The 27,769-nt window shown below is 36.3% G+C and overlaps 2 protein-coding genes across 11 annotated transcripts in view; both read right to left on the bottom strand.

Moving 5' to 3' along the window:
* PAIP2 (poly(A) binding protein interacting protein 2) overlaps positions 1–8,680 on the bottom strand; it is a 20,377-nt gene extending 11,697 nt beyond the window's left edge. Inside the window, exon 1 of the mRNA XM_019662272.1 lies at positions 8,542–8,680. The gene's annotated coding sequence lies outside the window, so the exon portion shown is untranslated. The remainder of the gene's footprint in view (positions 1–8,541) is intronic.
* A 5,988-nt stretch (positions 8,681–14,668) lies between these two features.
* The window catches only part of MATR3 (matrin 3), a 45,899-nt gene continuing 32,798 nt past the window's right edge, over positions 14,669–27,769 (bottom strand). For 4 of the 10 annotated variants that reach the window (XM_019662065.1, XM_019662060.1, XM_019662071.1 and 1 more), the window contains 13 exons: positions 26,165–26,226; positions 25,151–25,192; positions 24,706–24,818; positions 24,444–24,496; positions 23,865–23,990; positions 22,694–22,819; positions 22,375–22,542; positions 21,876–22,007; positions 20,916–20,959; positions 20,455–20,824; positions 18,669–18,891; positions 18,093–18,214; positions 15,445–16,541 (listed from right to left, as the gene is read on the bottom strand). In XM_019662065.1, the coding sequence (XP_019517610.1) occupies positions 16,491–16,541; positions 18,093–18,214; positions 18,669–18,891; positions 20,455–20,824; positions 20,916–20,959; positions 21,876–22,007; positions 22,375–22,542; positions 22,694–22,819; positions 23,865–23,990; positions 24,444–24,496; positions 24,706–24,818; positions 25,151–25,192; positions 26,165–26,226 (1,632 nt within the window). In that variant the 3' untranslated portion in view covers positions 15,445–16,490. Of the gene's footprint in view, positions 16,542–18,092; positions 18,215–18,668; positions 19,036–20,454; positions 20,825–20,915; positions 20,960–21,875; positions 22,008–22,374; positions 22,543–22,693; positions 22,820–23,864; positions 23,991–24,443; positions 24,497–24,705; positions 24,819–25,150; positions 25,193–26,164; positions 26,227–27,769 lie in introns of all 10 variants that reach the window. The other 6 variants (XM_019662038.1, XM_019662044.1, XM_019662085.1 and 3 more) reach the window with 3 other exon arrangements.

Genomic DNA, 27,769 nt, shown 5'->3' with positions numbered 1-27,769 from the left:
TCTACAGCTAAGATGGTGAACAACAGCTCGACCTGGAGCTGGGCTGCCATGAGTCGCCGGCAACAGCGCAGGCTGCAGTGGGGCTGGCTGGCAGCTGACGTGGGCTTTCGTGAGCTGTCATGAGCGGCCGTCCAATGGCCGGCTAGCGACTGCCTCACCTGGGAAGCACAATGATAATACCAACATGGGCCAGTGAAGCAAAGTCCTCCACAGCTAGGCTGAAGAGCAAAAGGACAGCAACTTGTCTGTTCCACTTTCCCGATTTCCCAACGCTGTTCCCCTCCCCCAATTCCCCAATAAAATCTTAAAAAAAGAAAATAAGAAAGTAAAGTGGGAATTCAGAGAGTAAAGTGGAACTTTTAAAACACTGAAGCTGCCTTTGAGCTGAGGGCTTTTGACCATTAGGCTTCTTTAGGTTGGCTCCTTGGATGCGTTATGGGGCAAGAGGCACAGAACTCAAAATGGAAAAATGCACAGAAAATCCTCCCCATTCTAAGCTAGGACCCCAGCTTATAAAGGGGAATTATGTTCAGGGAAGGGTAAACCAAAAGTAACCCCCACTCCTCATCAGGCAAATGAAGAGGAAAAGGTGGGAGGGAACACAGACACAGTGACTATGGCTGGTCCCATTGTGGATAGGAGGAATAAAGTCTCATCACCTGGGAGGTCCAGAACATCCCAAGTCACAAACTGAGTATGAAGTGGTCATGAACTGGTAGTGACCCTAGGGCCAGTGCCTGGTAAAAGCAAATGTTTAACTCCTGGGGGGAAGGCATCTTCATTCTAGGCCTTAGTGACCTCCACAAATAATTTTTCAGGGGCAATGAACAGTAGATGATTAAAGATAACAAAACCCAGAAGGAAAAAACAAGACACAATGAGCAAGCAGCAGCACAATATACACAAAGCATAACCAGATCCATACCAATATTGAATATTGGGATTATGGAACACAGGTGACAGACAAAACAAATGATTACTGCATATTAGGTTTGATTACATCTTTGGGGCAAAGTATAAAAAGTGCATAGCAGATATGGAAGAGACAAAATTTCTATATATAGAAATCACAACATAAATAAATATGTAATAGGTTTGGCAGCAGATTAGATACAACAGAAGAAATGGAAGATAATTCAAGATTATTCAGAAAACATTGAAGACAAGAAGAAAGAAAATTGAAAAAAGGGCTCAAGTAATGTAAGGGGCAGAGTGAAAACTACGAAGTTCCAGATGAAGAAAAAAAATGGGACAGAGGCAGGATCTGAACATTCCAGGTCTGATGAAAGATATCAACCAACATGTTTAAGAAGCCTAAGAATCTCAAAGTATGATAAATTAATAGAAACCAAGAAACATTACAGTCAAACTGCAGACTATCAAAGAATTCTTAAAAGCAAAACCAAAATACAACAAAAAGATATTTTTTAAAAAGTAACAAGAAAAAGCAGTTGCTTTTCAACAATAATGAAAAGCCAAAGACAATAACTGCAACCCCAAAAGGCTAGACTCCTGGAGAAAACAGCTTTCGAACACAAATAAACTAGAAAATTTCCATTCTTATATTCAGGAATAGTTTGAACAACTATGAATAGTTTGAAGAACTATGTGATCCTTAAGATAAATTAATCTAAACGTGTATAGGCTTGGTACTATTTAAACCAGTACATCGTTAATAAGCTTTAATTTTGTTTTTTGTTATGATTGGCCTGTTCAGGTTTTTTATGTCTTTGGTTAATTGTGGTAATTTACATTTCACTAAAATTTTATTTTCTCAAGAATTTCAATTTTGTTATAAAATGACAAAGAATGTAATTTGCACATTATGTAACTATTCTAATTTCTTGTTTCATAGGAAATTTGATTTTACGTTCCTCTTTTCCTCAATTAGACGTATGAAGGATTTATCTTAGAAAAAAAATTTCAGCTTTGCAATTTGCAGAACAGTGAGTGTAATAAACTCATATATGTAAAAAAGGAGGATCTGTGTGTAAGTGTGTTCAGTTTACAAATGTATAAAATCTCTGAAAAGATATAAAAGAAACAAATCATATCTGACTAGAGACTTGTTATTTAGAATATATAAAGAACTATTACAACTCAATAATAAAAACACAAAGAAACCAATTTAAAAATGGACAAAGGACCTGAATACACAGTTCTCCAAATGACATATGAGGTGTGATTGAAAAATATGGTTAATGTTTAAATAAAAAATTTATTACAGTAAAAGACACATTGCCATTAATCCCCCTAAAAATACTCCCCCTTGCTTTGAACACACTTGTCCCATCGTTCTTGCCACTTTCTGAAGCAGTTCTGGAAGTCCTCTTTCATGAGTGTCTTTACTTCATCTTCCACATCATGACAACACTTCTGGTATGGCAATTTCTGTCAAATACATACATTACAATGTGTCCTCATCCACCTTATTATTCACCGGATCTGGCACTGTGCTTCTGGCTCTTCTCCAAAGTCAAAATGACCATGAAAGGAAAACGTTCTGAATCAATTCAGGACATCGAGGCAGCCACAGCAGCACAACTAAAGGCAATCAACAAAAGAGGACTTCCAGAACTGCTTCAGAAAGTGGCAAGAACAATGGGATAAGTGTGTTTGAAGCAAGGGGGAGTATTTTGAGGGGGATAATGGCAATGTGTGTTTTACTGTAATACATTTTTTTAAATGTAAATCCGTATTTTTGGATCACATCTCGTACAAATGGCCAATAACCACATGAAGAGATGTTCATCATCATTAACTAGCAGGGAAATGTAAATCAAAACCACAGTGAGACACTACACTAGAATGGCCAGAAAATATTAATCTACACAAAAACTTGTACACGTGTTCATAGCAGTATTATTTTTAATAGCCAAAAGGTGAGTACAACCCAAAGGTCCCCCAGCTGACAAATGGTTAAATACACTGTGGTATGTCCACACAATGGAATATTACTCAACACTAAAAAATACTTAATATGTTATATAATAGATGAACAATGAAAACATGGTAAATGAACGAAATCAGTTACAAAGGACCACATATTGTATGATAGCAAAAGGGTACGTGGTTTCTTTTTAAGGGTAATGAAAATGTTCTAAAATTGACTGTGGTGATGAATGCATAACTGTGAATATACTAAAAAATACTGTACTGTACACTTTAAATGGGTAAATTGCATGGCTTATGAATTATAGTTCAATAAGAGCTGTTAAAAAAAAAACACCTGGAAAATAAACCTCAACAATTGAGAATACTGGTTACCCACAGGAAGAACTAGGTGGCTAGAGATCTTTTTGTTGTATCTTTCGAATTTTGAATGGATTACCTATTAAAAATTTCAACTTTGGGGTGGCTGAGTGGCGTGTTGGTTAAGAGCTGGCTTGGGACGCCAGCTCTGAGCAGCAGAGTCCTGGTTTTTTGGGTCCCACATGAGGGCCAGTGACACTGTGCCCTCTATAGCTAAGATGGTGAAAAACAGCTCAACCTGGAGATGGGCAGGCAACTGCATAGGCTGCAGTGGGGCTGCAGTGGGTTGCTATAAAGCTACCATGAGTGGCTGGCAGCTGGCATCAGCTGCCAAGAGCTGCTGTGAGCGGCCGTCCAGACCAATCTGCCTCACCCAGAAAGAGCGCAATGGTAATACCAACATGGGCCAGTGAAACGACATCCTCCACAACTAGACTGAAGAACAAAAGGACAGCAACTTGTCTGTTCCCCTCTCCCAATTCCCCAATAAAATCTTAAAAACAAACAAACAAACAAACAAAAATTTCAACTTTAATAAAAACCCTTGCATTTTTTACTGATCTTTTCTACTTATTTTATTAATTGAAGTTTTCACACTTTATTTTCCTTTTCTATTTAATTTCAGCTAATTTGTTGCTTTGTTTTTCAAGTTGACAAACATGTTTATTTTCAACCTTTCACTTAATAAAATTTTTGTACCTATAAATTTTCCCTAGTTTTTATATAAAATATAGTCTTAATCAATTTTAGGTAATTACAAATTACTTAATTTATAACGAGCCACAGGTTTTAAAGATATTTTTCTTAATTTCCAAGTGGTTAAAGTTGTTTGGGTTACCTTTGATGCCCTGATTTCTACTTTCATTATGTTATAAAAAAGCCAGAAAAAAACCTTTACTTTTGGGGATTTATTTGAGTTTTGTTGCAGACAACTATAATTGATTTTTGCAAAAGTTCCTTGATCCTAAAAGGAAAATGTGTTACTTCTATTTCTAGGTATAAAAATGAGTTCTGAAAGTGATATATTCAAGTCCTCTACTATAAGTTAAATTATTTGACCCAAAATAACCTGTCTCATAGGGAATTAACATTTTTGATAACTGATGTTTGGTTTTATGTCTTCCATCATAATTTCACGTTCAGTTTCTTTTTACATTCTATTCCTGTAGTGTTTATTTTCCTATTTTAAATGGATTTAAAAAATACTTATTTTGTGATTTACACAAACTACTGAGGAATTGCAGTCTCCCTCCCCCACCCCCCATTTGAGATATAACTGACATCAGCACTGTGTAAGTTTAAGGTGTAAGCATAACAATTTGACTTACATCTATTGTGAAATTAAATAGATTTAAATACTTTCCTGTCAATTAAAAATATACTCTGTATGCCCCTAACCAATTCAAGACATTCAAATGCTTTTCCTTCTTCAGTATATCCAATCCAGTTCCTGCTCCCAGACAAGGCAAGACCTTTAGAATGATCTGATTACCAGCTTCCTCCTCCAGATCATCTCCTGAGTTTCGTGGAAATAACTTTAGCATAGTTGGACCCACACTATTAGGTTTTCCTTACAGTGTATATCTTTTTAAAGAATTTAAAAATTGAATACTTAATAATATACATTATCATCTATTTGTTTTACAAGATTTATTGCTCATTATTTCTTTTATTCATCATCTTCCCCTAACTTGACATCTGTTTTGGTTTAATAGTTCTCCCAAAGGTTACCTGAGGATATCTGTTTCTAAGCCAATGTATGTATGAAATGTTTTTTGCCTTTATATTTGAATAATTAAGTTGGACAGATTTAGACTTGTCAATTATCTATAAATACTTCAGCTTTCACTGTTGTAGAGAACTAATTTTCTTTTTTTGCAAACATCCTGTTTAGCTGAAAGTCTAATATGAGAGACTAATACTTAAATTTAGAAATTTCACCAGATTTTGGTTAGGTGTGAGCAGTTTTTTACTATTAATGTTGCCTGGTACTTTCAATATTTTTTTCCCTCTGAAATGTCTCTTATACGTATTGGTTTCAGCAGTGTCCATTCTTTTCTCTATGAAATTTTAAAATATAGAAAACTTTTCAGTTTTAGAAACTTTCCCACCAGTTTTACCTCTTAAGAATTCTCATTAAAATTCAAATAAAGTTTTCTTCTGTCTCTTTCATTAATCTTACTCCAAAGACACCATCTTTTCTTACTCCATTGGATTCTACTTTCAACTGTGACTCCGTAACATTATTTGCACATATATGTACATTTTAGTGGACTAGCTGTCTCTTCGGCAGTTAATGAGAAAAAGATAAAGACAACTTATTTTTCTCTCAGAAGTTTGTGAGCAGCATTGAATTTTTTGTTTTAATGTATGGCAGTGTAAAATAATAATTAAAAGTATGAGTTCTGGACCTCATGGGCAAGTTATTTAACCTCTGTGTCTCAGGTTATCCATGTGTAAAATGGATAATAATACCTAGGCAAAGAGCCTGGCGTATAATAGTTATTATCTATCTCAGTTCTTATTAAACATTTAGAGCAATTAAAGGTTGCTACAGCAAGATATTAGGTAAAAATCACACATCCAAAAACCTATAGGAGTGAAAGAAACATCACAGAAAAATCCCAGACTATAACCCTTATCTCAGCTGCTGTAACAAGGGTGATCAAGCGAGAATAAGGATGGCTCAGCACTGCCTATCATCACTGCCTATCATCACTACTGATAAAAACTCAAAGCACATCAGAAACACCATCCTTATTTATAAAAACTGATATAAAAAAAAAAGCAGCAAGGGCATTTCAAACCTCTAAACCACACCATCCAATGTGGTAACCACTAGCCACATGTAACTATTTAAATTTAAACAAATTAAAATTCAATACAATTAAAACTTTAGTTCTTCAGTTGCACCTGCTACATTCCAAGTGTTCAATAGATACAGTTGCTTAGTAGCTATCTTATTGGGCAGCCACTGCTCTAAACAAGGAGAAAATTAGGGGGGAAAAAGACTGAATTACTATAGCTGAACCTTAGGCTGTATCAAATAAAAACTATTAAGGTACCTGTGCAACAGGGCGGTCCAGATCACAAAGGCAATAACTTGGGTAACTTTAATCTTGGACTAAGTTCAAATCCTAGATATGCCACTAACTGCCTACAGGACCCTGGATATGTCACTAAATCACAGGCAGCTCATTATAATGGTTAAGAGCACATAATCTCTGGACTACATGGAAATGAATTCCAGCTTTTACTAGCTGTGTAACACTGGGCAAGTTACTTCACATCTCTATCTTTAGTAGGTAGTACTTACCACTTAGAGATGTCAAAGATAAATACTTGTTAAAAGCACTTAGAACAATACCTGGCAATTTTAAGTGCTACAGAATACAGAAGTATGTGCCTAATAAAGGAAAAATCATCTCTCAAGCTTCTATTTCCTCAATTTAAAAAACGGGCAAGATAAAACTTGCTCTGCCTATTTCAAGGTTGTTATGATAATGAATGTGAAAATAGTTTGCAAATTAGAAGAATATGTAAAAGCACAAAAGGAAAGGGACAGGGGCCTACTTTCCATCTTCTTTTATCTTTCACATTATCCACGAAATTGCTGTGCAAACAGTGGACATTTTATAAATGTTTATATTTCCTATTAAAACTGGAACATTACTCTCTAGAGCCATAAAGGGGTAAGCCTGAATAAGGTGCAGAATGCTTATTGTGGAAAAAAAAAAAAAAAAAAGCCTACTATAAACTCATTCTGTCCCAAATAGGGTAGAGACTACCTACCTCAATTTGAGCTCTTGAGGAACAATATGCAACATACTATAATAAAAACAGCCAAGCTTCCAAGCCTTTAAACCATTAGTGAGTCTCCATCGCCTAATTCCCATCCCTTAAAGAAAGATAAATAGGCTATAACTTTTGTCAAGTTACCTATTTTTGTCATACTTATTTGTGGGGAAAAGTTTTGTTCAATTTCACAATTAACAAGAAACATAGACAGACTAATATGCTCCAAATATCCTTTTTCATAACCGGAAACAGAAGCACAAAACAGCAAACTCTGGGAGTCTCATTAAAAATCCTTACAGAGACCCTTATTTGCAGTCATAACCTACAGCAGATGACATTTCAAAGGCTATTTAATAAAAACGCAAACCAATACCTGATCAACTGCTCAAATGCAATTTGTGAAAATTCATGCCACCAAGGTACAAAACAAAATTAGCCAACACTAGCAAAATAATAATTTGTCTTCTGTTAAAATAAATGCCAAAAGCTGTCAGCTGTTAGACCTTCTTCCATGGCAAAAACGGAAGCCATATTCTTTCTAGAGTTTGCGGTTTCTGTGAGGTGATGGGACTACAAAAGGAAGCAGAAAAGATCCCTTTTTTGGAGTCACTAGAAAATACTATTGCTGGCTGCTTCAACAACTGTTTTGAAAAACAACCTTCACCACAAGCCAAATATTTTTGGTGGTGGGAAGGGGAGTAAGCACAAAGTAGTACAGAGAAATTAAAAGTAAGGTGAACCAGAATCAAACAATGTGAACGGATGGAGGCTTAAAGTTCATCTGGCTCAAAACCCTCCTGCAGGGGGAGTAGAAATTCCCAGTAATCCAATCTGGAGCATGGGATACAATATAACTATAAAAAAAAAAAAGGGGGGTGGGGTGGGGGGAGGTATCAGAAAACGAAGAAACGGGAGAGAAGGAATCAGAAAGATACAGGCCCGTGGTCGATTGCAGAAGGTTCCCGGAGGGCGCTCGCCAATCCCTCTGCCCCTTTCTCTCCCCCGTCATCCCAGCTTCAGGAGTAGCGCGCAAGCGCAGCAAGCAGGGGCTGCGCGTGGCGACGCGCAGGCGTAAAGTGGGGAGAAACAATGAGCTTTGTTGCCGAGGCGGCAGTGGGGGCAAGGGAAAAGGGTACCAGAGGGGTGTGTGTGAAGGGACTGGAGGGAGGGGGGTGACGCGAGAAAGTGCCATCCCGGCAACCCTCGCGCGCCACCGAGGACCCGGATAAAGTGCTGCGAGATCCAAATCATAAATAATAATGACAATGAGAAAAAAAGCGACGGCCATTTCTCAGAGAATAAAGAGACTAAATTAGTCCAAGCTCATCCCTCAGACTTGGCTGAAACAGGCAGGGAATAAAGGCCACACAGGGCTAGATGACCAAAAACCCGGAGGACCCTCTAGGCCCCTCAGCCGTCGTCGAGGTGCTGTCTCTCGACCGCCAGGGCCGTAGCACCCTTCTCGCTGCTCCGCCCGAGGGAACCCCTCACCCAGTGCACGGCAGCGGGGACGGCAGCCAACGAATCCTGGTCGTCCTCCGCGGATCTCCACAGGCAGCGCCGCTCCCCCGCTCGACGCGCGCTTCGCCCGCCGCCTCCCTTCTCCAGTCCAAACAAACACCCCAAGCCGGAAGTGACTTCACTTCCGCCGCCGGCCCCGCCCCCTCGTTCAGTCAGCGCTGCTGTCCAAGGCCACTAGAGAGCGCGCGACCTCAAAGTGCTCGTCTCCCAGGTGGCACAAGTGTGCATGTGCATGCGCAACGGGCCTTTCAGCGTACCCTGGCGGTCGCAGGTTATACTGGGAATCCTGTCGCATTCTCTCTGGGAGACCAGAGTGGGGCCGGCCCAATGTCCCTACACCAGCTCATCTTTCAAGAATGATGGAAAGCTGGGCACCGAAGATGTCCCTGACAAGATGCACAGACTCGGACTCACAGACAGCAACGGTTACTTCAAACACACTGACATCAAATAGGAACATCTAGATGACGACAGCGCACTCAAACACCCAGACACACACACCAAACGTGACACACGGTGTTACATTAACAGTGACAAGCACCGAATCACATCCATAGATCCTGACACAGGAACATAAACACAGAAACAACAAATTAATATAAATTCACAGTGACACACTAACTGATGTACTAGCACTTGCACTCAGACACATGGAGGCACACACACTTTTTGAAGCTAGACCTTTACCCAGACGCAAATTATGTATATTTGGATCCCAGGCCGACTGTGGAATCTTCTTGGTGGCCAAGGGAGGAAATACCCTTGTGAGACCTCAGGATCCAAGGACTTCCTAGTTCTGATTGTGGATGCACTGACCTCTATACATTACTCAATGCATGCTTCCTTGCTATCTTTAATTTATATATTATTATATATTATATATAATTTAATTAATATATATAATGACACTAATCAAGGTACAGTGTATAGTAAGTGTACAAGAAATGGATGTTTGGGTTGGTCGAGTGGCTCAGTTGGTTAAGAGGGCGAGCTCTGATCAACTGGGTCGCCGGTTCCATTCCCACATGGGCCAGTGAGCTGTGTCTGAGCTGAGCTGCCTCTGAGCTGCCAACAGGTGGCAGGATGGCTCAGCTGGTGACAGCATGTCCTCCTAACAAAATTGCTGGTTGGACTCCCGCATGGGATGGTGGGCTATGCCCACCCGCAGCTAAGATTGAAGGACAACTGGGCTGTTTCCCTCTCTCAATTCCCCAATGCTGTTCCCCGTCCCCAATAAAATCTTTAAAAATAAATAAATTTTAAAAATTGGATGTTTGAATGTGTGTACATTATATTTGAAAGGGGACACACAAAAACTTATGTCTTTCCTCTAAGGAAAATTAGGGACTTTTACCACTTTACTTTTTTAAAATTTGAATTTTATAAAACCAAATTTGGGGGTGACCAGTTAGCTCGGTTGATTAGAGCTTGGTGCTGATAACACCAAGGTTGCCGGTTCAATCTCCGCATGGGCCACTGTGAGCTGCACCCTCCTTAAGTCAGAACTATGCCATTGTAGCATGAAAGCAATGTATAACCAATGACCATGGCCGTTCACCAATAAAAAATTTTTAAAAAGGAACAAATTTGCTATCTACTAAAAGTTAAAAAAAAAAAAAAGGTCCTCTCCATGGGAAAGCTTGAATCTATGAGGACTAATCCTCATTAGGGCCATTTCATTCATTGAAAGTCCAAAGCCTCAAAGAAATGAACATAGTTTGTTCTGCCATAACCCCTGAGTCAACTACTTTAGCCCCATTTGGATCTGTACCCTAAACTGGGAGGATCTGACTTTGTTGCCTGCTGTAGCTCTGGGAGGAAGGAGATGGTGCTGTTTTACAGGTCTGTGAAGTATAATTCGTCCAAGGAACCTGGAAGATAAGCTATCACCGTTAGGCTGGAAGATGCAATGAAAAGGAGGGAGAACAAAATCAAAACGGAATTTAGATAATGTGTAGATAACCCGGACACTCTTAGAAACTAATCATGATTAATTGAACTTGTTACTTAGTAACACAGACCACTTGGTTATATTGGTAATATTGAAAGCCTTTGATGAATCTTAATCTGAACCATTTGAAGGATTTGTTTTCCTCCTCACACAAAGGGGTTATCTCAGATCCCAGCTCACAGTGAGTTCACCATTATGGACGAGGAGGCTTGATGGGCCCAGAGTACTTCCTTAGTATCCTCTGGATATCCTCCCAAAGACCCTCTGCTCACTTGCAAAATGGGGTTCATGATATATACCTGGATAGTGGTGATGGTCTATAAGTGGAAAACACTGTTAACACCTTAAGAAGTGCGAAGGCTAAAATGTTTGTGTATGAGGACACTGCAATGGGAGTATCAGAGGCCCACAGTTTAGATACTGCAGGGATTCATATTTGGTTCAGGTAGTAATAACCCTAACTTGAGATGGAAGTTGTAGGAATCAGAAGAGGATTATAGTGAAGACACAGGATGGCTGTGAACAGTTTCCCACTCTTAACTACCACCTTCCTGCAGATGTTTTTATAATGTAGAATGTGTAGTTCTGACTCAAACAGTGAATGTATAGTCAGCTCAGACATTGGACATATGTAAAGACGTAAGGATATTCAAACAATCAAAAGCTCATCAATAGGGAATCGTCTAAATGAATTATAGTTATTAAATTTATATTCATTGATGTGGAACCCACATTTTTTTAAAAAGCAGGTTGCAAAACAGCACATATGTTCTAACATTACGAGTATGTACACATAGGCACGTGTAGGTATAAATGCAAGTATCTCTCTAGGTGGTCAAATTTTGAAGGTAAAACTGTCTTCCGTATACTTTATATTTATAGTCTATGAAAACTTGAATTCCATTTATGGAGAGGGGGAAAAAAAATCACACCCTAAATGAATCTCCTTTTTATGGTTTGGTAATGGCCTTGTCCCTATGATCACTTTTATTATATTAGAAGCTGGGCAGAGTATGTACACTCCTACATCACAGGTGAAGCGAGTACATTAGTGAAATAAGCAAGTTATAAAAGGCAAATACTGCAGATTCCACTTATATGAGGTAGTCAAAAATCAAAGACAAATTGTAATGATGGTTGTGAGGGGCTGGAAAAAAAAAGTATCTAGGGTAGTTACTGTTTAATGGGTCTAGTTTGTAATACAAGATGAAGTTATGGGGATGGGTGACGGTTGCACGTGATCGCATTACCACTAAACTGTACATTTAAAAAAGTCAGGAGGGCTGGCTGAGCGGTGCATTGGTTGAGTTGGCTTGGGACGTCAGCTCTGAACAGGACCCCGGTTCGGGTCCCACATGAAGGCCAGTGACGTTGTGCTCTCTACAGCTAAGATGGTGAGCAGCTCAACCTGGAGCTGGGCTGCCGTGAGTCGCAGGCGACGGTGTAGGCTGCAGTGGGCTACCATGAGTGGCTGTCAGCCAGCATGAGCAGCCGGCAGCAGGCGCACAACTGCCTCACCCGGGAAGAGTGCAATGATAATACCAATATGGGCCAGTGAAGTGATGTCCTCCACAACTAGACTGAAGAACAAAAGGACAACTTGTCTGTTCCCCTCCCCTAATAATTAAAAAAAAAATCAGGAAGTATCAATTTCACCAATCATTTAATCTGCAACCTCTTTCCACAGGCTCTCAGGACACGAAATTATAATGCACACAGCATATTTTCCATGGACTGCAGTTTCTATGAGAAAACAAAATGGCACACAAGCCCATAAAAAAATTAGACACGCTGGTATCGGGGTGGACAGGTTTATTGACTTTTGTCTAGTATACCCAATCTATTATCCCTTTTCCTTTTCACTTAATTTTCCTATTTCCTATTGTACATCTGAGATTTACAGAGCTCTTAGGTGAAAATTTTACAAACATTTTAAGGCCAGAGCTCTAAGTTCAAGGAAAGTCCAGGGCTAAAAATTAACAGAAATCCTTTAATATAGTGCCTTTAAAAAATTAATCATATACTACCTTTTCACCCAGAAATTTTCAACTTAACCTTTTAATATCTTCATTTACCTAGTAAGTAGCACTTTGAGCTTTGACTATTATCAACTGTAAAGTTTATTAATCAGCAAGTTAGATGTACTTGAGTAATGAGGTAGCTATTTCCATTTTGCTGTTCACTTGAAACTTCAGCAAACTAGCCATTAACAAACCTTTTTATTAGTTCCTATATGTTGTGATTAACAGTGGTACACAGTAGAAAAGGAACTGAAAATAAAAAACCTCTGGCCAGGCAAAACAGTGAATTCTCAAGATTCCATGTTTCTGTCCCACTAACCTTCCTTGAAATGTCTAATTGTAGTAGGTTCCCAGAAAATTTCAATACTTTTAAATGTTCTGAGCAAAAAATAAAGGATAGACTTGGGAAGAGTATACAGGATTCTGAAATGTGATCTCATTGATTAAAAAAAAATTGATTTGCACAGGCCCCCAAATGGTGATTATTTTCCAGTGTTACCCTTAGTTTTAGCTTTGGAACCAGTACTTCAAAGCCAATAGTTCCTAAACTGGGCATTTGATTACAATTGCCTAGCAAAAACACTTCAGCTATAGGTAAATCTTTCTCAAAAGTGTAGTCTCTAGCCTTGACATCACAACTGTAATTTGTTAAAAATGCAGACAGGCCCACCTGAAACCTAGCACATCAGAAATTCTAGGAGCAGGGCCCAGCAATGTTTCAATTAAGTCTTCAGGTAATTTTGAGGCATGCTAACATTTGAGAGCCACTAAGTCTAAAAGTATCTCGGCCCGACCCTACATTCATAGGACTTGTTTGCATCAAAGTGAAGGGGCACTTGAGCCTCACCTCAACAGTTAAGGATCCTTGCCAGAGACTAAAATCTCAAACTCATTACCTTTCAACATTTGAACTTTCAGCTATAAGCCACATTCTATGGAGACCAAGAGAAGAGTACAGGGAGCTGCTCCAAACACTGGTGCAAATTGTCTTGAATAGCCTCGAGACTCTACCAGTTTTGTTACTAATTTTTTTTTTTAAGTTGAGCCATCCTGCCACCTGTTGGCAGCTCAGCAGCTGCTCAGCTAGGGCTGGGCATCGAACTGCTGTTGCTCAGAACTCAAATTCTTGAGCGAGCTCTTAACCAACTGAGTCATTCGGCCGGCCCTATTCTGAATTTTTAAAATGCAGTGTTCCTGCAGGTTTCTCCTACACACCATGAGCCTTGTTACTATTTTGCACTCATGGTAATGTTGCATTTTACTGTTAAAAAGATACCAAAAATTTGTTAACAAAGCCAGGCAAAAAATATGCACTCTTGGGCCGGCTGAGTGGTGCATTGATTAACACCTGGCTTGGGACGCTAGCTCTGAGCAGCAGGGTTTAGGTTCAGATCCCACAAGGGCCAGTGACGCTGCGCCCTCTACAGCTGAGCTGGTGAGTCGCCGGCGAGGGCATAGGCTGCAGTGGGCTGCTGTAAAGCCACCGTGAGCAGCCGGCAGCCACTGTGAGCGGCCAATCAGTGGCCAGCAACCAAGCTGCCTCACCTGGGAAGAGCATAATGGTAATACCAACATGGGCCATCCTCCACAACTAGACTGAAGAACAAAAGGACAGCAACTTACCGGTTCCCCTCCCCCAATTCCCCAAAATCTTAAAACAAAACAAAAAACCCCCAAAACTTTTAATACCTGCCATAATACTTAATGTATATTTTCCTTTTGTCCCCATTGCTCTAAAGAAGGGGGGTGAGAGCTCTCCCTCTTAGAAGGAATTCACAGAATTATCTTATAAAGTTCCTTAGAATCATACCACTTAAAATCTTTAGAGGAGACAGCAGTATACTCTATGGCTAGTAATTTACCTACCACATTAGTACAATTTAAATGAAATTATATTTTGAATAGTCAATACTACAGCTAGCAAATTCATCCAGGGTCATCCTCTGATCCTAAATTTATCAGCAATGGTTTAAAAAAAATTGCAAAAGAAACTCAAGTTGTTTCTAAGTTTCCCTCACATAGGATTAACTAAGCTTAAAAGCTAAAATGGAGGTGGGAAAAATGTTCTTAAACTTTATAGCAGGTTTTAAATAGAAATGTTATTAAATAAAGGTTTGCCATAATCTGGAAAAGAGCTGTTACAGGTTTATTTATCACTAGTTTGAGATTTTCTGCTTTTTAAATGTTACCAAATTAAGCTGTTAAACATTCTTTTCTACAACTTGGTACATCCAACAAAGTAGGACTTATGGAAAAAAGCTATCACTGACAGGAAACAATTAGGAATTCCACTGTACACATAATGCATTGTTGCTGCTGTTAGTTACAAGTTGGAATTAAACAACAGCGGGTAATTAGTAAAGGCCAAAATTAAACTGCAGAACTAAATTGGCAAGGATTTTTTGTTCATGTTACATTAAAAAATACTACCTGGCCTTCAGAAGTAGACCATGAAATTTTATCCAACTATTTGATATATATCCTTTAATACACTTGGACCTAAGTTTCAAAAAGAATTCCTAGAAGTTCTTATTTTTTAAATTAAAAATTTTTGATAACATAATCTGTTATAACAAGAATCCCAACATATTTTGAAAAGGCTTCTGGAATTCTCGATGTTCCGTGTTATTTCCAATTCTACTGTCAACTACGTAGATATATATGCCTAAACATTAGCGCTTGCTATTTCTTGGCCCTGAGCATTTTAAAACTCCCAAGATCTGAAAAAACCATGCATAGCCATTTTGTTATGTAACAGGAACAAAAAAATCCACCAGCACCCAAAACTTTAAAACTCAAATCTTTAGCAGTCTTTAGAACACTCTAGATTAAAAATGAAAAAATTTGTTAAAGCATGCAAAAAAGTGTAAAAGTGAATAAAAACCACAATTGACAAATATATTGGTTAACATTCCAAACATGTATAACCAATGAACATGGCCTAAGTTCTTTTTTATTGGTATTCACTTCAGAAACTTGAATCCACAGATATAAGCAGTATATAATCAGAAAGTTACAAGTAAACACAGATTATACATGCAAATTTCTGTTCACAAAGGTCACATGTGCAGGTATATGAATTAGAAGCGTGCGTCTAGATTATGGCCAAACTGTTTTTAAAAATGCAGAAATGTAAAATTACATCTTGAAAATATGAAGAGATGGTCTACACACTTCAAAAATCAAATGTTGCTTATACCAGATGTATGACAGCTACAGGATTCAAGTGACAAGCAATAAGGTCTCAAGAAATTAATACTGGTCAAGGAGAACGGGAATATTTTTACATTTCACTGAAAATACATTGACTACTAGAATACGAAATCTAGCAGAAACTTAGGGAAAAAATTACAAAATCTAAAGCCAATTACTTAATGTTTCTTATTACCTAAACAACAGCATAACATTAAAAGAAAACTGCACCCGCATTTTAATCGCTAATCTCACATTAATGAAGTTCTCCAAAAATGAAATGCAACCAAAAAAGCTTCAAACTCCAAATGAAAAGTCTGCAAGGCTCAGATTAAAATGTGGAATGTTTCAGATGAAAGTAATAAAAATACAACTGCTTTTGTTCTTTATTGAATGGAATTAAAAGTTTTGACATTTCTTTGAAGCTTAGAACTACTAAATTTCATTTCTTTGAATAGTTCTATGCATCTTTTTCTTAGTGGTGCAAGTTGTCTTAAGTAGCTTACGAAGTCAGTCTCTACAAAGTACTTCTGTCTGTTACCATTCTGATATAACAAAAAACAAGTTTTCATTAACTTAACCGTGTATGTATTTTTGCTATAACACTTAACACATGAACAGACATCTATTATTTTTCCACTAAAACAAAAGAGTACAATAGTTTCTTCTAACTACCAATATTGTATTTAAAAAAGGTTAACATTAAAAACAAAGAACCACTATTTTCTTTGAAATCATTAAGCTTCTTGCACATCTTAAGCTTCCTTCTTCTGCCTGTGTTCTTCTGCCAGTTTATTCAGAAACTTCTGAAAAGATAAAAAGAATTACAGGGATTAAGTCACTTAAGAGGTACATAAATGGGTTAATTCCAAAATGAAATATTCTATCCAAATTTGGGGGTTTGAGTGTAATTAAACTATATAACCTTATCACTATTTTAAAGATTCAGTTATTCCTATTAGTGTACAAAACACAACTGGTTTAGGACAGCACAATAAGGCATGGGGGAAAAAAATGGTATAATGTGAAAAATGGTTATTTCAATGTGCAATTAACACTAACCTATAGAGATGAGAAAACAAGACCACAGTGACATAGAAGAACTACTGCTACTCCAAAACTCCAAGAACATAGATAAGTTCAAATGACATGCATTTATTCAATGCCCCTTCCACTAAAACAAGTGGGCAAATTTTTCTTAAAGGGCCAGTAGTAAATATTTTAGGTTTGTGGGCCATTCGGTCTTTATTTTAACTACCCCATTTCTGCCGTTAATACAATAAAAGCAGCCATAGACAGTACTTAAATGAATGATTGTGACTGGGTTGCAAGTGTAGCTTGCTAACCCTTGTATTAGATCTGTAACTTCTAGAGTTCCTGGACACAAGAGATCTGTTAAGACATTAATGAAAGTACAAAAAAGAAAAAACAAAACAAAAACTAATGTAAAACATCAAAAGCATGACATTTTTTATAAAGTATCAAGCATGCAGAGAACACTTTAATATTTGTATATATCTAGGTAACACATATAGTTTCTGCCCCCAAACAGCTTAATGTCAAATCAGATAAAATCTATTAGATTGCTCCTACTGTTGAAAATAACCACCATTCTTTTTTCATATCCATGATGGTAAGATATGTATAGGCAGCAAAGAACACTTGTATTTAAAACTAGTGATTCACCCAAGAACTGGATTTCCTAAATTCAATGCTATCTTTATCCATCTAGTCAACACACAGAACATTTTGATGAATGAATACTTGTGAAAAACCAAGTTATCTACAATTATGAGTTCTTTAACTCCTACTTTCAAGATTCCCCCCATTACTTGTTTCAATGCTTAGTCCTTAAAGAAACCACTAATACCAAACAGGGATTTGTTATTTATTATGTTCCCTTTATTCATTTATCCCTTTATTTTTATATGCTGTTGGGTCATAAGACTTACTGAAGAGTGTAATTATTACTAAATAATAATTTAAAATCAACGTAAAAATGACAAGACATGCCATTTTATAAAGTTAAGAAAAGGCTTTATATTATGCCACTTGTCTTCAGGTCTCTAGTGTTTTCCAAATTACAGAAATTACAGTCTAACACCCATTTGAGAATACTTAAATGACTTTAATTTTATCACAGAATTTATAACAAAGATATTACTAAATTATCATTTAATTAGTGTACTATAGAAAGAGGCTGAATTGATGTTTCTAGAATTGATTAAACTACTTAAGGCCCATCAATAAAGAAAAAAATGTTATCTCTGGATCCAAAGATATACACATTCTATTTTCTATAAGCTTACATGATTTGTTAGTTTTCACTAAAGATCTCTTGTAAGATTTAGCCTTACCTTTAATTTCTGATAATGAGGAAGGCTGCTGCAATGAGTATTCTTTGCAACTTCTTCATTTGTATAAAAGAGTGAACACAGCTTACAGTAAAACCCTGTTTTAGGTATCACATAGTCTATACCTAGAACACAAACATACATTCTTACAAATTCAGTAAACTGAATATTTTAATTAGTGTTCTCAATCCAATAAGGCCTAAGCTAAAACAAAATTAAACCAAAAAAATGACATTAGTTAAATTAACTGAGTTGTATTTAATTGATGTGTAAGGTCCCACCTATTTATACTCTTAAAAAGGCAGAAATATAACAGGTAAACAAAACAAAAAGCGATGTGAAATTCTCAGAAACCTTTATGAGGAGAAAAAGAACATATTGCATAATGGTAACAAAAGATAATACAAAATCAGGAGACTCGGTTAAGAAAAGGGAGAATATATCAATTAAGATTTACAAATTGTTCTGTACAGAAATAAATTTAAATGCTATCAGAGCTTATGTAAGACCAATTTAAAAATCTTATTTAATAAGAGTTTGGGGAGGTTGAGAGGGGAAGAACAAAGCCTTAAATCTCACCAACAGGAACATTGGGCTGATATGGTCCAATTCTGTACTCATCTGGGATTGTATAGTCCTCCTTGTTTTCATCACTTTGGCCATCTGCGTTTTCACTTGTATCTTTGTTAGGATCATCAGCATTCTCAGCAGATTCAGCACCTGGTTCTGTATTTTCCTCATTTTTAATTCCATTTTCCAACGCTGCTTCGTTTTCTTGATCAAGTTCCTCGACCTTGTCCACCTTAATTTCAACCAAACCATCATCATTTTTGTCACCAGATTTAAATGCCATGCCCGATTTACGAAGTTTCTGAAGTTCCGAATCTTCCTCATCACCAACCTCATCTAGAGTGACAAAACCTTCCATACTCCCTGGGAAACGACGCTGTTAAGAAAGACAAATTTACTCTGCAACAATTATCCTGCAGCATCCCTTCCATTTGTTTTACTTGAACGGAAAGGGATAGCGTCTTTGTCTTGACTCATTCTCTCAAAATACTGACTTTTCTCCTTTTCCCCCCAAAATCATTGATTTTTAAAAAACTTAGCTTGTTTTAAAACTAAATAATTGAAGGCTTGCCTCACACAAAGAGCAGAAAATCAATAATATGAGGACACGCATATCCTCCAATTTCTGACACTTCTTTGCTTCTAGGGAATGTATCAAAGAACTGATTTAAGTAATTGAATAATGTCCTTTGGAAGACAGTATCTTACGATACAACTTTGTTTAGAGAATACACAATCTAAAACAGTGTTTTTTTGTTTTTTTTTTAAATCAAGCTCTGGAGCACGACTGCCTAGCTTTAAATTTTGGCTCTGCCACTTATAAGCAATATAACCATGGACAATTTATTGAACTTCTCCATGCCCTAATTTTCTCATTCATGAAATGGGGATAACAAAGGTTATTATGGTTATTATAAGGATTAAGTTAATTAGCACACACAAAGAGCTTAGAAAAATTTACAACAATTACAAGCTCTTAAGAGTATAAACATATTACACAATCATCCACTTCAGACAGAAAAATAACCTAAGACTAAGTTATTTGACCAAACCATCAAACCCTGGGGGTAAAAATTAGTTTTCTAATGGTTGAACGTTACTTAAAAGAAACCAATAGAATAAAATTACAAAAGTCTCATTTCAAGAGCCATTTAACATAAGGGGTCTCCCAAAGGCATTTTAAATGCCCTAATCCTTAATCCAGGTAGTCAGGATACAAGGGTCTTTTGTTTTATTATTCTTTATACCATGTATGTATTTTTATATTCATATCCACACCTGATATGCTTTTTTGCCTTTATTTACCTGGTATGCTCTTTTATTTGCAACATGTTCCAAGGAAAATGTTTTAAAAGTTAATGAAGTATCTGATCAAGCTTATGTGTCTCAAATAAAAAAATTCTTCAAGTTCAACAACTGACTGAATGGCAAAATGTTTTAAGTATCGTTGGTCAATTAACTTATTGAAAACTCATACCCCTTCTTTTTAAAACAAGCTAAAGTATACAGCTGCCTACAAGTACTTACTACCATTACAATATAGAAGTATATGTATTTTTAAGTCTTTCTCTTTCATAACTAAAAAGTTCTTTGTGAGCTGACATTTTTTGGCAACTATAATAGGAAGTCCTATTTAATCTATTTATTGCAGAGTTTAGACTAAAATGTTTATACTGTGGTTTATATCTGATTTTTTCTAATTCTCTTTAATCTGATACTACTAGGGTAAATAAGTTGAAACATTTATCTGATCTAGTTTTCTACTAAAATAGGTTAATATACAATCTTCCTTTACCTTTTTAAGCTTTTTCTTTGCAGTGGCTGAAGCACTTGCATCTTTTTTCACAGCTTTGTCTGAAGGTTCCTTTTTCCCATCAGAAGTCACATCACCTAAATTAGCAAGATCTGTCTCATCTCCCACTGAACTGCCACTTTCTAGCAGTGCTGCTGCTTCTTCTTCATCTACAAGTAGTTCATCTTCAGATTCAAGAAGCATGCTAGGTTCTTGTTCTGTCTGGTCATCCTTTGTATCTTTTTCACCATCTTCACCTGACTTCTCTTCTTGTTCTTTACCTTCATTTGTACTTTCAGTCTTCTGGGAACCATCAGTTTTGGATTTCTTATCACTCGGAGATTCTTTGCCATCTGGAGAGTAAGATCTTTTTCTGAATAAAAAAGATACAACTTAAATTAATTCTGAGTTTAACAAAATTTAATGTACTAGTCTTTATATGACACACACAAAGAATGAATTACCGGGATTTATCTTTTTTCAGTAAGTCAATGCCTCTGTTGGGTATCTAAAAGACAAAATTTTGCATTAGTTAAATAAATGTATTAAAATATATTCATTTGCAGAACATATAATTATCCAATTAACTAATAATTACCATCCTTTATTTAATTATCTAAGTTTATGCAATCCCTGTAACCATACTTAAGAATTTAAGCTACCTACAATCAGAAGTTCATTATAATCAACATTTCAATAGAACAGAGGGGCCGGCCGAGTGGCGCGATGGTTAAGAACTGGCTTGGGACGCCAGAGGGCCCCGGTTTGGATCCCACATATGAGGGCCAGTGACACTGCCCNACAGCTAAGATGCTGAACAACAGCTCAACCTGGAGCTGGGCTGCCGTGAGTCGGCGTAGGCTGCAGCGGGTTGCCATGGGCTACCGTGTGTAGCCAGCAGCCAGCGAGAGCGGCCAGCAGCTGCAGTGAGCGGCCGTCCAGAAGCCGGCGACTGATCTGCCTCACCCGGGAAGAGAGCAATGATGGTGCCAACTTAGGCCAGTGAAGCAATGTCCTCCACAACTAGACTGAAGAACAAAACAACAGCAACTTGTCTGCTCCCCTTCCCCCAATTCCCCAGCACTGTTCCCTTCCCCCCAATACCCCAATAAAAACAAAAACAAAAACAAAAAACAAAAAAACAAAACAAAACAAAAAAAATAGAACAGAGGATAATCAAGATTTTGGTAGCAGAACTTTGTTCAAATAAAATCTAAAATACAATAGACAAGAGCAATAAAGTTGCTTTTATGTATCATCAGAAAAAAATCTCCTGCTACTGAGGAAGACCAGAAAGAGAGAAAAGGTTGCTCTTTCAACACTAAAACCTATATTCTTAGCATATCAAAATGTTTATAAGAATGTTGTGGCTTGAAATATGTGGAAACAAGCTTTATAATGATGATGAACCAAGTACTACATACCCTCAGTACCAATTTTTTGTATTTTTCAGACAGGTCAACTTTCACACATCTCCCCTGAAACCATAGGGCCTTTTTCAAACAATGGTCAACCATTGCCATCGCATCTTCTCTGGTTTCCATCTCAATAAAGGCCTTTAAAAAAAATAAATAATTATTATTAGAAAGGATAGTATTTTTCTGAAAATCGTATAGAACTTTAGTAATTATTTTTTCTAACCACTTGATAGGAAAATTTAATCTTTAGCACAGAGACACAGACACAGAGTCACCCAATAAAATAAGGGCAACTTGTCGAATTTACAAAGTAGCACCAAATATTAAACCACTATATGCAGGCTTTCTGCAAAAAATTAAAAGTAATAAGCTTAGAAGATATTACTCAACATACTGTAAATAAGCAGAATGAATTTTAAAAAATCATGTATAATATGGAAAGCAACAGTATAATCCCAGTTGAAGAAAAAAACAAAACACCAATTATCATCTACATGTATATTACCTGACTTTTCAACCTCATCAGTATATAATTCTTTATTTTTCCATAAGGCTCAGCAAGCTTAAGGACAGCACTGTCAGAATACCCAGAATGGGGTAAATTGCTGAGATGTATCACACGTCCAAGCTCTTGCTTTTGATCAAACTTCTGGTCTGGCTTCCCTTCAGGTTTCTTTAATCCAATAAACAGAAATACAAAACAAAACCATAAAGGCAAGTTAATATTATCCTAGTTATTAGCAGCAATTTTAAATAGCTAAGGTTAACATTAAAAGGATGTATTAAATGATTGGTGATACAAATCTGGAAAAACTAAATATTACCTTTATTCTTTTATACTTCTGGGATAAATGGACTCTCACTGGCTTGCCAAATACTAATGCTGGTGTGGTTGTATAATAATCCACTGCGGCTTGAGCATCTTCTGTGGTTGCCATTTCAATGAATGCCTGAAATTGCACCAAAGCACATACACATTTCAAACACACATTGCTGAAAGTCTTTCCCAGACATACTTAATCATTAAATAAAAAGCACTTTTAAGAATCTAAAAACAGAATAAAACCATCATTGCTAACTTGCTAAGCAATTTTATTAAAGGTCATCTCAGATTTTATTATCTTCATGCTACCAAAACTATCATTTATGCCCAGATTTGCAATAATGATTTGGCACCAATTCTGTAAAAGTTTGAAATGATTACAACTTACTGCTTAGGAACCACAACTTATAAAGTTACTAATTATCCATCAGTACTAGGATTTAGTATTACAGCAGGTCCTCAGATAACATTTCATTATAACCATCTTAACTCTTGTTTACATTAGTTGGCCTGTGGTAAAACTGGTTTCATTTTGTCATTTCACCTAAAAAAGGTATTGATGACATTAAGGGAGAACTTACTATATACCAGAGTGCCAAAAAAATGTATACACATGACTTGTATTTATCTTTTGTTATCAATATACACTGAGTATTACTTTTTTTAAAAAAAGATTTTATTGGGTAAGGGGAACAGTGTTTCTTTCCAGGACCCATTAGCTCCAAGTCAAGTAGTTATTCCAATTTATATAGTTGAGGAGGGCGCATCTCAGTCAAGTTGAGTAGTTGTTTTCATTCTAGTTGTGGAGGGTGCAGCTCAGCTCCAAGTCCAGTCGCCGTTTTCAATCTACGAGTTGCGGGGGGCACAGCCCACCATTCCATGTGGGAATCAAACCAGCAACCTTACTGTTAAGAGCACATGGTCCAACCAACTGAGCCCTCTGGCCACCCAAAGCATTACATTTTAATACAGGTTTTTCTATTCTTAAAATGTGTATACATTTTTTTGGCACCCTCTGTATTAACATACTTCAACTATTGGCTTTTTTCCTTTACTTCATTCCAACTGATGATTTAAGATTACATTGAGTTGTTTTTCTAATGCAAAACTATGTAATCCCTTTAAGAAACATATTAGTAGTTAATAAATACGATACACCTTTAAACTCATACCTCATTAATTTTATTTAAAATCAGATGATTTGAAATGACTCCAAATGGTTCCACCAGCTGTAATAATTGATATCTCAAGTTTTTCCCTCTCTGAAAATCCATGATGTGAACAACTCGGCTAGTTTCCTATACATTAGGAAAAAAAATCAAGTCAATCAGTCTCTTTAAAAGCAACATGAAATAGGTTGTGCATTAGAACTTTTAGAGTCGAATGTTAACCAGAACAGGTTATTTAAAATAACAACTCCTAACATTCTAGAGAATTTAAAAACTACAGAGGAAATCAAATGTCAGTGTGGTAGGGTAGATTTCAAAGTTTCAGAAAACAGTCAGCGCTGATTTTTAAATTGAGCACTGTGCACATTATTGGATAGCAAGATGCAATCTCTAGACTACGGGCATATGAAAATTAAAGTTTTAACTTTTATCGAAGTCACAGAAAATCCTGATGGCTTTCAAACTATACTAGTCTTCCTATAGTAAGAACTATGACACAGATTCAATTAGCAAGGATTTATTTAAATCAAATCACATTCCCAAAACAACAAATACAATGAAACCAAGAGCTGTATTACTGACCACTCTGCCTTTTTGCATGTGTCTTGGTCCTTGCAGGTTCCCATTTCCAGCACCTTTATGGGGGAAAATATACTTTTTCAGTCTTCTAATAAATATACTATATTTATTTTGCTATAACAGACTATTTCAACTGAAAAATGAACATCTTTCAAACATGAATATTTTTAAGTAACATTTTAATGAGCCCTCTTTTGCCTATAATCACTGCTTTTTATTTTTACGGTAAAAGCTCTTAGGGAAAATTAATGAATTTTATAATCACCCAGATTTCCTCTTGGTCCAACTGCTGGTCCCCCAAGATGAAATGAGGGAGGTGGAGGTCCCAGAATTCCTGGTGCTGGGTTTGTAGACTGCTGCAACATGAACGGATCACCCCTAGTAAAGTGAAGGCATAAAATATAATAAGCATGATGAAAGTATCCATCAGAAATAATTAAGCCTTATTGTTAAAGCACCTCTTGTATGACTATGATTGCAATCTTTAGGGGCATTTATGTGTGAAGTAATTAGGGAAAAATCTATAATAGCAATAAAATAAAAAGTACTACATAAAATAGTGCCTAAAAATTCTTTCACCCAGTGACTTTTAGCAAACCCTCAGTCAATAAAAAATAATTCAGAAAAGGTTTTATGAAATGTTTAAAGTTTAACCTGAATTCCTTACATTGATCTCCTTTACAAACCATAGCTTAAAGAGTTTAACTTACATTGTGTGTCCTGTGTCATTGTCAGGATTCCATTCTGGGTAGCTTTAAAAAGACCAGAAAATTAACTTTAAAATAAAACTGTCCTTTTCACAAAGTAGCCTTGTTTGGCCTCTAAAATAGAGATTATTTATTAGTAAAGTATGAGAGTATAAGTGTTAAAAATATTACAATTTAAATTGTCATATATATATTTCCAAAGAAAAATTTCAGAACTCCAAATAAATTCACATGAATGAAAACAAACGTGTTCTCTACTGCTTGAAAATGTAGGCAATGTATGCTGAAATTAAATTTTTTTCTGTATTTAAGTCATAAGCAGGAAACATTCTGTACGAGGAACTGGAAATATGGGCTATGTAGGGAAACAGGGACTTGTAATCACAGGTTTTCCTTCTCCAATGTTAAGTACCAAGAGCATAGTTGAATTGTGGCACTAGAAAGAAAGGACAGCTTCAACAGAACTAGGCATATGTGAAAACTGCCATTCCAGTGAACAATGGGTATTGTGTGTGCTGCGTAGGTAGGGAGATTCTTCAGGAGTTCAATTTCATTCTAGCAGCTTAAACTCAGAACCAAAGGTATCTCAAAAGCAAAAAATACATCCTGAAAGATTTTGCTTGACAGCTAATTTGTAACTTCTAACAACTCCCCCACCCTTTCTGTATATTCAGTATTTTTAAAGCACGTATTGTTACTGAGAATGTTATGACTATATTCTATGCATCAAAAGCTATCTTTAAGTCTATTAAAAACTCTCTCAATTTGTATAAAGCGCTAATGTTTATTTACCCTAGAAATAATATCAAATAACAAAGTACCACTATCACTGCATCTAATATTCTATTAAGACTTCAGATCTAAACATTTTGTTTGTAATTAGTATTGCCTGGACAGCATCAACTATGCAGGAATAACAATGTAGATGTTACAAGTAAATGATGAACTCCCAAAAACCAATCAATGGCTGTTTCTGATTCATGATAAGGATGCTTTAAAGGTATTTCAAACTCCTACATTTCAAGAAGAAGCTGGCATCGGCGACTGTGACTTGCTCCATTGATATGTTGACTCCACTCCTGCAGCAAAGTAAATTAGTAGAATTAACAAAAATAAAGTTAAAAAAATTCATCTGAACCATTTAAACTCTAGGATGTTAATCTATATGTAATATCATAGGTTGTACAAACATCTGCCCTTTCACTAATCACACTGAACTAACTTAAATCGATTTCTCTGAATCCTTATAGCTTGATCCTGCCCTCAAATACGCCATGCACATTCTTGGAAAAACTGGGTAACCTGGTTAACATACTAATAGACTTTACAGGGAAAAGATATAGGGTTAATAAAGATCAAGAATAGTAACTGACCTTGAGATCAGCTAGACATTAATTTCTGCTGTAGACCAAACTAAATTATTCATGTTGTATTAGAATTGTTTTTTATAGTACTCTAAATATGACAAAACATCCATGCTTATATCTTACTTTTCTAGAAAATATATGCTATAAGTGTGAAAATTAGTTAAAAATAGAATGTTTAATTTCATCCAGTCTTTTGAGGTATGTTCCAAGTATACTACAGACATTAGAAGCTAAGTTGATTCAACATGAATGGTTTTTCTAGAAAATGCTCCTCATTTATCAAAAAACTAAGCTCACATTTCCCAAAAATAAAGAAGCAAATTTCATGAATGCCTGTTTTCAACTTTTGGGGAGGAAAACATTACATTCAGCCAATATTTGCTCCTTTGTGGTTTTTTTTTTTTAAATGTGAAGGGATTAATTTTCCTTATTTTATGTAAATAAATTTTCATTTCTTTAGTTAAAAATCCACATATAAATGATTAATGTTTTAGGTAATATAAGAGTTATTAGGAAAAGTAGGTTCTGCTGCCATGGCTTGGGTTCCATTCCCAAGGTGCCACTTGCTAGAGACATGAATCCCTAGTACAAAGTATGTAAATTCACTATGATTCAATTTTCTGCTAGGGTTTTGTGAAAAGTAAATGAATTAATAAAGGTGATTGCTTATCAAAATATTGCTGGGCACATAGGAAGTGCTCAAAAAAAGGTGGTTATTACACTGCTTATAAAGCTTATTTTACAATTCCTGCTTTACACGTGTTATTGTTTTACAAATTCCCACAAAATGAAGCAACTTTTCTAATACTCACACTAGCTAGTACAATTATATTTGGAATATAGAACGTGGTCAGAAAATGTTTTTAAAAAGGGTCTCAGAGCTGAACTAAAACAAGGAACCAAATTACAAGATACCTTTTTGAAAAGCTTTAGAATTATATTTTATAAATGGGATCCTAATTTTTAAAAACGGATTTATATTACAAGTTTATATACATACCTATGCCATAATAGAATTAACTAAAACCCCGTGAGAGAACTAAGATGGAACACATTCAAAAAGAATGTCACTTCTCAGAACTTGAAGAGCTATCTCTCAAAGCTAGGTTGTCTTTTGGAAATAATGGCTAAGAGCGAAGGAACTAAAAGACAAAAGAGATCTCTCTAACTGGCTCTACAACCAGATATTTGGGATATAAAAAGGTTTTACTTGCAAAGCAACAGACCACGACTTGTTGAAAGCTACTTTTAAAAT

The sequence above is a fragment of the Hipposideros armiger genome, unplaced genomic scaffold (assembly GCF_001890085.2).
Source record: "Hipposideros armiger isolate ML-2016 unplaced genomic scaffold, ASM189008v1 scaffold_11, whole genome shotgun sequence".
Lineage (NCBI taxonomy): Eukaryota > Metazoa > Chordata > Mammalia > Chiroptera > Hipposideridae > Hipposideros > Hipposideros armiger.
The sequence above is the reverse complement of the archived record's forward strand: the minus strand, read 5'-3'. Positions and strand labels throughout refer to the sequence as shown.